At 38.7% G+C, this 11,485-nt stretch overlaps 2 protein-coding genes across 3 annotated transcripts in view; both read left to right on the plus strand.

Annotated features, from left to right (window-relative positions):
- Nucleotides 1-942: 942 nt before the first annotated feature.
- On the plus strand, nucleotides 943-8,398 carry LOC146470510 (organic cation transporter protein-like). The gene is made up of 9 exons (XM_085122020.1): nucleotides 943-1,246; nucleotides 2,249-2,477; nucleotides 4,485-4,683; nucleotides 5,632-5,844; nucleotides 6,469-6,603; nucleotides 6,923-7,017; nucleotides 7,517-7,628; nucleotides 7,971-8,043; nucleotides 8,143-8,398. Exons 1-9 carry the CDS (start codon nucleotides 959-961, stop codon nucleotides 8,371-8,373), a joined length of 1,575 nt encoding a protein of 524 aa, XP_084978146.1. The 5' UTR covers nucleotides 943-958; the 3' UTR covers nucleotides 8,374-8,398.
- Nucleotides 8,399-10,432: 2,034 nt separating this feature from the next.
- Nucleotides 10,433-11,485, plus strand: part of LOC146470511 (organic cation transporter protein-like) — a 26,717-nt gene continuing 25,664 nt past the window's right edge. The window contains exon 1 of one of the 2 annotated variants that reach the window (XM_085122022.1): nucleotides 10,433-10,492. The gene's annotated coding sequence lies outside the window, so the exon portion shown is untranslated. The remainder of the gene's footprint in view (nucleotides 10,493-11,485) is intronic. The other variant, XM_085122024.1, reaches the window with a different exon arrangement.

Consider the following 11,485-nt stretch of genomic DNA (forward strand, 5'->3'; position numbering starts at 1 on the left):
CGACGCACTTACGAAACACATTTAATCAAGAGAGGATAAACACACCGTTTTATTAAAGAAGAAATAGAGAAAGTTCGTCAAATTTCCTATATTTCCTAACCGCTGGCCAAATAGCCTGAGGACTCTGGGTACGAGATTGGGAGAAAAGGGCTTCAAACTACGTTCAGATGTGAAATAATCAAAACCAGTAACAGAACGCAAATATTAGTTAAAAATGCAAAAAAAAAAAAGGGCAAGAAAACACATGGTGCGTTTTAGCTCACATATCTCCCAACCTTTACACTTATGCTTATGGAAATATATTGCAATATTCCGACAATGAAGGAAAGTTAACAGGCTAAGAAAAATTAAAAACATTTTGCCTTCCCATCACCCCGGATTAATTGAGCTGCCCCAATTGTTTTTAACCGCGTGCAGTTAGGCCATGTGTCTCCGAATAGACCAGTCGGGAAAAGTAAAACTAAGAAACCAACAAACCAACAGATAAAACTGAAGAGAAAGGAGTGTACATGACGTGGACGAACCTAGATATTTATTACAAGCCCTTTTGTTTACTTTGTTACGAACTGTCAATCTTCAAAGACGTACCTTTATTTTCTTTTTGCCTGGAAGATAAAGATTACGTTCTACCTCGTGTGATTGCAAAAGGCTGTAATTTTGTTATTCTCCAGTCTGGAAGTTTTTCTTTAAGCGATCATAATTTGTTTATTTCATGATCAAAGCTTGTCCTAGAGGTAACGTAACTCGTCAATAGCTGATCTCTTGTCTGCCGTTATCAGCCTAATATATCGAACTTTAATTTATCTCGCTCATGTCTGAATGTGTTTTGTGAATCTGACATAGATGTGAAAGGATCGATATGAGGTGGTAACGATCCTGAAAACAGTTCATTTAAGGCTACTTTCTAATAAAAAACTTTGGTTTGCTTCAGGGGGGATCATCTCACACGCGGCATATCATGGCTCTTACAGTCGATGATGTAATGGAGAAGATCGGCAGTTTTCATCGATACCAATATAGGTTACTGTTCATCTTTGGTTTTATGAAGATCTTTGGCGATGCTTTCCAGACAATGATTCCAACATTCCTCAGCATTGAGCCGCCATGGCGATGCAAAGAGAACAGTCCTGCGTGTAACCTGACGGGAACCTTTAAACCAGGTGATGAAAATTACAACTTTCGCTGCTCAATTCCACGGGATCAGTGGGAGTTTGACACCAGTGACCTCAACTCAGCTGTGAACGAAGTAAGATGAAGCATTTTAACTTTACTTTTTTATGGTGTATCCACTTCATTTGATTTTATTTAAGGCTTGTTCACACCATGAACGTTGGTTACAATTCTACCTCACTATTGTGTTATTGGGGGATCACGTGAGATTGCGCGACTTGTGAACTCAGCTCACTTTGTTCTTGCTCAGTGAAGCGACCAGAAGTCTTTATTTAGCTATTCGCAAATACTGAAAACTTCTAAAGTAAGGAACATTACCTCGAATGTTTGGTTAAACGTTGTTTAAACTAGTGAAATCTCCAACGGTCTCCCGAGTAACGGAAAAAAAGGTTGAGTCGGAGGGTCCTGTTCGTAAGTTTGAGCGACACAGGTTCGGTAAACGATTTTGAGGGTCTTTCATTCAGCTTGGCACTTCTGGACACGACAACTCACTGGCATGGGAAAATGAAATTCTCATTTCGATTGTTCAAGTGTACGATCTAAAGGAGAAGTGTGGCCGGTCAGTTACCCACAATTGTTAACAACATGGTGCGATCTTGTCTTACCTATTTACAGATTGGCCTTTTCCTTCCTTTTGGAACAAAAGTAACTGGCATTTATTTAACAAAAAAAAAGGCGATTTGTTTATAGAATTTCATGTAGTAGTTGTAAATTCTGGGGTCAGTTCTAAACTCAAGGACATCCGATATAAGTGTGTGTACAGGTTGTGCCTACGCACATAAAGTATATGCTATGTACTTTTGAAATCAAGAAAACTGATGAAAGCGTAGTTTAAATAAAGTTGTAACTCCCAGTACCTCAAACGTAAGCATGTGAGGGGAGGTTCATTATACAAACGTGAACAAGTTTCTAGCATCGCAGTTGTATAGTTAACATAGTCCGTGTTTTGATAACCACAGTGCAACCAAAGTATTATTGTTACAATTGTTATGTCGAATTATTATTATTCAGACGGAAATTTACTTTTCTTGGTTTCAGCATTAACATATTTTACACAATAATTTACTTTTCTTTGCAGTTTGACTTGGTGTGCGATGTATCAACGCTGGCCGCACTGAACAAAGCTATTATGTTCGTGGGCTTTATGATTGGTGTGCTTGTTGGAGGTGTTTTGTCCGACAAGTTCGGACGCAAACCAATTGTGTACTTCCTTTCAGTCGTGTGTAACATCATAGCTCTGGGTGCGTCTTTTGTCCAGGTCTACTGGTTCTACGTGACACTCAGGTGTCTGGTGGGTATTTGCGTCGGTAAGTCGCTGATTGATGTTCACTATTCACATCAAATCATTTTCCGGTACAATTCGCTAAGTTGCAGTTATTATAGAGTAGGTTATTAGCTTGGGTTACATCTATCAATTCCACACTATACTACAGTAAGTAAAATAAGGCTAAATTATTGACCTGTGTATTTCAATAAGGTTTTTGCTCTTGAAAAGCTGCTCGATCCTTTTCACAAAACTAAATTTGCGGCTCATGATAATTTGGTGGGTGATGGATGTAAGATGTTTAATGGGGGCATGCAGGTGATCGATGATGGGTAAAGGAAGGGAACTCCGGACTACTTGCAAGGCCTGTTCATGCCATTCAGCACTGATTGTGAATACTCTGCCTAAATCTCGCACGAATTTTTTAAAACGCAGCTTTTCCTACAAAGAAGCTCGTTTCTGGAATAGCCGTCCAGCTAACGTCAGAGTGACTACGTCTTCTAAGACCTTTACCAGGGTATTAAGGAATGGAACCTTTTAGAACAGTCTTTCAAAGACAGAAATTCTTTTTTAATTTTTAAGCAACGTATCAAAGAGCGTGTTTTTAGCTAGTTTTTAATTCTTATTTCTAATTTTTATTTCTTATCGCTGGCTTGGTATTTTCTGCTTTTAAATAATTGTAATTTTGAAATGCGTATGTTATTTCATTTCTCAATCCACAGGGGCCCATTGAATATCACTTTCGTGATGTGGGCTCCCTGTGTAAAGATTGTTATTATTATTATTATTATTATTATCATTATCATTATCATTATCATTATCATTATCATTATCATTATCATTATCATTATCATTATCATTATCATTATCATTATCATTATCATTATCATTATCATTATCATTATCATTATCATTATCATTATCATTATCATTATCATTATCATTATCATTATCATTATCATTATTATTATTATTATTATAAGTTTAAAGACGAGATAAATTTGTTAATGTCCTCCTAGTACTCCCACGACAAACTTGTAAATCAGTTTTATTTTTAAAATCTATTTTGTAACTCATCTTTTTGCTGCGTTTAAATTAAGTGTATGTTATGTTATGTTATGTTATGTTACGTTGTTATATGATGGCCGATAGGTAATGAATGATAGGCGATGGGTGATGGATGATTGGCTATGGGTGATTGGTGATGAATAATGGGTAATGACTGATGGGTGATTGGTATGAGGTGATGGATGATTGGTTGTTTGGGATGGGTAATGGGTGATAGGTGATGTATGATTGGTTTTTGGGGATGGGTAATAGATGATTGGTGATGGGTAACAGGTAATTGGTGATGGGTGATGAGTGATCGAATTGGTTGTGGGTGGTGGGTGATGGATAATTGGTGATTGGTGATGGGTAATGGATGATGGGTGATGAATGATTGGTGATTGGTGATGGGTAATTAGTGATTGGTGATTGGTGATGAGTTTATGGGTGATGGATGATTGGGATTGGTGATGGGTAATGGGTGATTGGTGATTGATGATGGGTAATTGGTGATTGGTGATGAGTTATGGGGGATTGGTGATGGGTGATGGATGATTGGGATTGGTGGTGGGAAATGGGTTATTGGTGATGGGTAAAGTGTGATTGGTGATTGGTGATTGGTGATTGATGATGGGTAATTGGTGATTGGTGATGGATTATGGATGGTAATGAATGTTGATTGATGGGTGATCGATGACGGATTGCGGGTGACGGGAGCTGGATTGTGCATGATGGGTGAAGGATGATGGATGATGGGTGACAGATAATGTATGATGGCCGATGTATAACTATTGCCAGATTACGAGCGGTCGATTGCACGGTGTTGAATGGTGAATAGAGGTGGATAATGGGAGATGATGAGGCATGAAAGGACATAAGAGAAAATGAGTCCTAAATGATAATCGATTGACTGGATCATAGTACAAGTGGTCAATAAGAGACGACAAGTAATATCCATGACGCTCAAAATATTTTTTGTATCAGTTGATTCTTTGTCTAATAGGTAGCTCATCACTGCCCATGTACGTTTTACTCATGGAGTATGTAGGCAAACGTCATCGTCACGTCGTGGGGACAACCCTGTTTTATTTCTGGGTTATTTCGCTAATGCTGCTGGCATTGTTTGCTTATCTGATAAGAGACTGGCGCACACTCTCTATAGCAGGGGCTGTCCCTGGCCTGTTGCAGATATTTTTTTGGTGGTAAGCAATACATCAATATTCGTGATTATCTTCATGTTTTACGCAGGCGGTCAATTGTATTTGTCTGGGTTATTTTCGTTTGTCTCGACGCTTTCCAAAAAGTTTGCAAAAGCAAAACTACATGCTCCCACTGGTTAACAAATAATAAATATAACTGTTGAAATGTTTCAGAACCGAAGGATCATTCAAAGACGACTTTCCGTTCTATTAGTAAATAAAAGAGGTAATTACGCGGTATTTATTTTGGGATAGCTAACTTTACTTCTGACCTCAGCGCCGTGATTAATAAAAAAAAGGTTGTAAATGTTAAGCTGGGAAATGAAATAAAATAATATGCAACATTCATCATGTCACGAGCGTGGGACGTAGAAAAACGTCTGCTTACCAGGCAAGGATCAAAGCCACTACCTTCTGATCGGTGGAATGCTCAATTACTGAGCTTTTGGGAGAAACGTGGCGAGCGAGGCCATTTCAGTACTTAATATGTGATGTCGAAAGTGTTCTGTGTCTTTATAAGTAATGAAAGATAGTCAAAGTTAAGTCTAATGCAGATTATTTTTTTACTTGGAATTAATATTTTAGCCTGTTAGTTCAAAAACGCAATTTTGGTCTTGTCCCGTCGGGTGGGGCATTTGAACCCTTTTTCAAGCTATGCGGAAGGATTTCTGGCTATATTGGCTGACCTCACTGTGGGGCATTTGCAATGGCCCGAAGCAAAAAAGACAAATGTCTGACACATTTCTGAGGAAGGGGGATGGTCTCGCTGGAGAGTAATAGAACCGTATTCCCATAAGCACGGCAATGAGATTAGAAAGATGTTATGTTGATAAGGTCCTCATTGTTCAAAGGGCCAAGAAAAAATCTAAATTTCTGACGGGAACCAAACGAGAGGCCATTCAATTTTTTTACGCTGCCTTTTACATGGGTTAAACGTTGTTCAAATAACAGGTATATACCAGAGTCTCCTCGCTGGCTACTGGTGCATAACAAGCCAAAAGAAGCCTGGGAAGAGCTCCAAAAGGTAGCTGCTTTCAATCGAAAAGAAATGCCGGATGGAGAACTGGAACAAAAAAATGCCACGCCGGAGAGAACTGGTGACTTCCGTGACCTCTTCAGTTCATTCAACATGACCAAAAGAACTCTGATATCTTGGTTTAATTGGTAAGGGAAAATTTTTCTACAGCTTGTAAACTCTAAAATAGGCCTTGACATTGACTGGAAACTGCAAAAATGTAAGATGTGCCTATTCTCGATTCGCTGTGCAAGTTGCAAACGTTCGTGGTACACTGCAAACGCTCACAGTTATAACGACTTCTATCACTAGTGCTGCGAAGTGCACACATCAAAATATCAAAAGGAAAAAATTATTTTAAGAGCCAAAGTATTTTCTAAGGAGTGCTAATGGGGGAGGGGGGGCAATTATTCATATCTAGCTGGAATTCGAAGATGTTGTTTTTGTTGTTTTGTTTTTGTTTGGGTTCCTTTTGCGAAAAGGTGGAAAATCTGTCGGTGTAAGAACGAGAAGCAGCCCCTTGCTCGTAAGTTTAATCCACATATGACGCCCATTCATTCTGGAAGCCAAGCAGGGGCCATATTCTCGGTGCAGGCTTACGCTCTCACCACTTCAACATTCCCGCTCCCTCATTGCATCAAGAGAAAGTACTTAGCGATAGGTTCATTGAAATTGTAGTACTTGAGGATTTTATCTATGGATCCATGAATCAAAGTTAGTTTGATTTATTTAACACAATAACGCACTTTTGACTGTGTACGTTTTTGTTTTAGGATGGTCATATCATTGGTGTATTACGCTGTTTCATATAGCGCAGGGATTTTTGGCGGCAATCGTTATTTGGTGTTCTTTTTGACCAGCCTCATAGAGATTCCCTCCAACTTCACTTGCATAATCCTTAACCGTAGGTATGTTAATCTACAAGTAACACTAATCCCAAAACCTTTTGATAACAGCAGATAATCATTATATTATTTAAATCACAAAACTACGACTCAGAAAGACATCGTTATTGAATGGATGAAGCCTGGCAGTCTTAAGGCTTACTTTTTGATTTCCTAAAATACTACGCTTAAATGTCTTTTTTAGAAAGAATTACTGTATTGTTCAGATTTAAATTTTCAGAAAAATTTATTACCGAGGAACACGCATTGCAATCTAGTCGCTGTTGTTGACAATCATGCAATTAAAGGTAGAGCGCTAAACTGTGATTCGTAAATCTTTCAGGATTGGCCGGAAGAAAACAACTGTTCTTGGGGTGATCGTGTCCTTCATTGCATCTGTCATTGCCGTTGTCTTTCAACGAAATATTAAAAACACAGGTAACCTCTATCAAGTTTAAATTCACCAAAACAGTTCCATGGCTAAAAAGGCCATCCATTTCTTCCACTACAACGTTTGTCCTGTACCTTAGCACGAGCATTACTGTGAAGACTTAACGGTGTCACAATTTTTTTTACCGTCTAACTTGTGTATTAAATAAACCGCGGGATTCTGAAGAATATGTTATTTCTAGCGCAAACAAAATATCTGTGATAGCTTGAGGTTCTGTGATGCTACAATCCCAGAAAAAAGTCTCTGGGAAAACGCTTAACTTTCAAGCGCGGCCGTTTAATTTCTCCTCATGAAATGATACTTGTGCTGTTTTGCGCAAGTTTCCCCCTCCTCCAAATCAATGCACGTGACTTGTAGATTGTCTTCTGGACAAACGGCCTTGTGCGCTAATTCAAGGATGAAACGATATTTCAGGTTCTAACATTGACCTTCTGGTTGTGTTAATTATATTAATCTCATGCATGTTATGTTCATTTTGCATTTTAGGATTTCTGGTGGCAAACATAATCATGGCACAGGGTTTCGCGAAATTCTTCATCAACATGGCATTCAGTTCGATCTACGTTTACACTTGTGAACTTTTTCCCACTGTTATCAGGTATTGCCAAATTTCTACGGGTAGGAATTTTTATGGACGTTTTTTAGAAAATCTATCCACAGCCACTTAGTGCCCTAACGCTACCGAAATATTCTGTAGAAAAATATTCCTTTCCGTGGCATGATAACTGTCTCAATTAAGTCAATGCATTCAGTCCACGGAAAAGGTCACTGTTCTCGGGCAAAATTCCATTTTTGGCCAAATAAGTAATTTTTCCTCTAAGCCAGAGTTAGGACACAGCAACTGGAAAAATTTGGGGCCCTGATGCAAACTCTTAAATTACTACAAGAAAACAAGGTCACTCTTTATTCTCCATTGATCTCTAATTTGCTCAATTTCCAGGAATATCGGAATGGGAACCTCATCTGCCGCCGCGCGCATTGGATCCATATCAGCACCCTATGTAGTTTGGCTGGTATCAACATTGAATCTTTTGAAACTTTGGTTATCTGCTCCATTTTAACATGTTAGTGTCCGCACTAAACCCTTTTTCTTTCTTTTAATTACTCACCAGGTTCGTTTCCATATTGTCTTGCCATACTCCATCGTGGCAGTGCTTGCGTTCCTCTGCTCTGTCTTGTGCTTTCTGCTGCCGGAGACTAAGGATGCAGCAACTCTTGAGAATATGGATTCCGTGAACACCAGCGCTTCAGAAATGGTGACGACGGAGCGAGTTCCATGTGAACCAAGCAAGGAGAAAGAAGAATTGGGAGAACTGCTACTTAATCAGGAGTGTGCTGCTTAAGAGATGCCTTTGCCAAAGTAAAAGGGGGTTTTCGTTTTATTACTTACTTACCCTTTACTTATAATCAGTATTAACTGGCGCTCTTGTATGTATAATAGATGAATACACTCTTTCAGCAAACAGAAAATTCTCGTGGCCGGTAATTTCTTAATTCATTAATTTTCTTAATTAATTTCTTAATTTGTTAATTAGTATTAACTATCGCTCGTGTTTTTATCACAGATGAATACACTCTTTCATCAAAGTGAATATTCTCGTGGCCGGTAATTTCTTAAAATTTCTAGACATGCCGTCTTGGTTCTTACTCTTCTCAAGAAGAGAACTTCATCGCTTAACCGGAAAGTACCATGGCTTGTCGCACAAATCTTGAGCAATTTACAGTCCTTTTCCAAGGTCCCAAAATCTGGAACTCTCCCCCAAAATCAATTACTTCTTCATCTAGTTTTTTCACCTTTAAGAAAAAATGTTGCAGTTTTTATCTAAAAAAAACATGAATTGACCAAGCCGCACTTACACAGCACCATATTTTCTATCTATTAATGATAGTCGAGGTAACCTCTCTTATAAGTCTGGTGGTCTCGTCTCCTCACCATTACTGTAAATGGAATGATTTCTTTTTCTTTTTTAGTAAGGCAAATAAATGATGAGAACGATGATCGGAAAACGTCGGAACTTATCTGTGTGGCAAAACTACGGTGAAAGTAAATCAGAGTGAGCATTTTAGTTTGCTAAGAGTTTTGAAATGTTATCAGGTGATCAAAGCGCAAGCGTTCCACAATTCACTTGACTCTAAAAATGACTTCCGCTCAGGTTGTCGAAGTCACCTCAATCAGTCCTTCTCAGGACTACACTCAACCGGATAATCATAATTTACGTACTAATGACAGTTGTAAAACTGTGCTTTAGGCAGGTTTTGCCTTTCCCCTGAATGTTGGCTACGGACTGCATGGATGTTGAAGCTAAAAACAATCACTGTATCAGAGTTGATTATTGGCCAGCTTTTCATCCATCTGCTGTAGCCAGTTGGCCTCTTAAACCATGCTTCTATCTTTTGACCTTACTTGGCGCTGATTTTGTGAAAGTATCATCTGGGTTGGCTATGAAAGGGCCTGACGCAAACATGTTTACAGCACAGTGAAAAGTTGAACAAAGCTCGGCATCATATAATTGGTCATCGGTAATAGTTTTTGCGTAGCAAGGGTGAACAGATAGCTCGAGCTGTATTTGGAATTTTCTTCCAAGTAAACTAAAGAAGATGTGAAGGAATTCTTTCCACCAACGCTATCTTCTAATTCAAGTATTTCATGTCATCTTGATTATGATTCAGCAAGGCAAGTTAATACCTTGTAGCAATGGAAGAAATAAAGACTTGATTTTTGTAGCCAGTACAAATGGTTGATTGTGAATTTGAGCCTGGCGTATCCAATCGATAACAATCAATAATCGGAAACGCAATCGGTAGAAGTTAATAAATCGATTGATATCAATTGACTTGAGCCAGTGGATGACCAGTCGATTTATCACATGCAATGTCGGTTATCGACTATTATCGATTGCCAGAAGGTACCATGTGTCTGACCTCCAGTAAAAGAAGTTCCGGTTTACTTGCCTCGATTATAAGACGTTTACTTACAAACGTGAATCCCATCGAGCAGTGTTTCCAGAAGACAAAGCTAAGGCGGAAAGCATTGAGTTCCCCGTTTTAAACCACGTGTCTATCGATAAAGGAGCCTGCAGGATCATACATTGGAGTCCGATCGCGAAAGTTGAAGAAATTGCATGGGGGTATCACGTTTCTCTACCTAAAATGTGAGCGTTGCAGTTTTATTTTGATTAACTTTAATTTTTTTTTTACACGACGTTGGTCCCTTGATAGAGGCTGTAAAAGTGAAGGCTTTAATCTTTATGTATGTCGTCTCAAAACGAGCTCATGCAGTTACTTTCAGTTTCATGAACGGTAACAATTTCATGTCATTTTACTGTTAGATGAACAAGCCACTCGTTGAAACCGGTCAAACAGAAAAAAGTCTAAATCAATATAACTAGCCGTAAGGTTCCTGCGAGCATACATCTTCTCAATACTAGTAGCTTCACTTGCTTGAAATTTCCAACCGATCCGGTGAGTATTTTCGTTTTTGTGGCTTAAATTGCAAGGATTAAATAGTAAGAAACAGTTCTGACAAGAGGGTTAAAATCTATTTTAACTGAAAACTTCGGCAGCATTACGAAATGGTTGAAGCCAGACCATGCATAACCTGTTAATGACCTGGATGCAAGATTCAGCACGATCAGTTTGCAACACTGAAAGATGAAAAAGGGCACTCGCCAAACCAGAAAGGCGTTTTTACACGTTGTAAAGTTGCAGTCTTAATGAGTTTGGTTAGGAACTTTAATATAGTATTGATTAGTACAACGCTACACCCGGCGAGAACATCTAGAGACAATACTGTTGTTCCCGCCCTTTAAAGATATTCGTTTAAGCGGGACGAACGAATGCAGTTCGGTGTGGTCGGGTACTTTAGCTGAAAATTGAAGTTGTAGAAAGTTTTGGGAAACGGTATTTTATTCCCCGAATTGACGGGCTGTTAATTGTTTTGCAAAAATCTTAATTGACCTTTCTGCGCATTTTTATAGACATACTGTATTTACTATTAGGAGAGAAGAGTGTTTTCTTTACAGGTCTGCAGTGAGTCATGTTCGAATATTTTTTAAGTTTACGTCGCGACTTGAGATTTTTCGCTTATTCCACAAGCAGGCGTGTATAGAAGAAATAACTGGATAGGCTTGGAAAGAAAAAGATACAAGAAAAACACTGGGCAAACGCGTAAACGAACGGTCAAAGCCTCACTCGAGCCATTGAATCGTTCCTGGTGAATGGTTTATTTGCGTTGTTTGAGTTTTTGAATTCATGAGTTTGCTTGCAAACCTTCGTGTGACATGCATAACGGTACGATACACTCAGCGAGCACATGTGACGTGCATGTGAAAACTTCACAGAAAGTACATGAAAGTAATTTATCCTATTATTATTTACATGCACAACATGGTAAGAATGGCACTTATGTCCAGGATCGACCTTGTTAGCAAGAATTTGCTAGCAAATTATTTTCGC

Source organism: Pavona decussata, unplaced genomic scaffold (assembly GCF_977016875.1).
Source record: "Pavona decussata unplaced genomic scaffold, jaPavDecu1.1 SCAFFOLD_114, whole genome shotgun sequence".
NCBI classification, from domain to species: domain Eukaryota; kingdom Metazoa; phylum Cnidaria; class Anthozoa; order Scleractinia; family Agariciidae; genus Pavona; species Pavona decussata.

Bases quoted from the DNA above. Each gene is read 5' to 3' on its own strand.
- LOC146470510 (XM_085122020.1), top strand. From the start codon at position 959: ATGGCTCTTACAGTCGATGATGTAATGGAGAAGATCGGCAGTTTTCAT. The intron at 4,684-5,631 runs GTAAGCAATACA...TTCAAATAACAG, and splicing joins TTGCAGATATTTTTTTGGTG to GTATATACCAGAGTCTCCTC. The intron at 8,044-8,142 runs GTATCAACATTG...ATTACTCACCAG, and splicing joins CACCCTATGTAGTTTGGCTG to GTTCGTTTCCATATTGTCTT.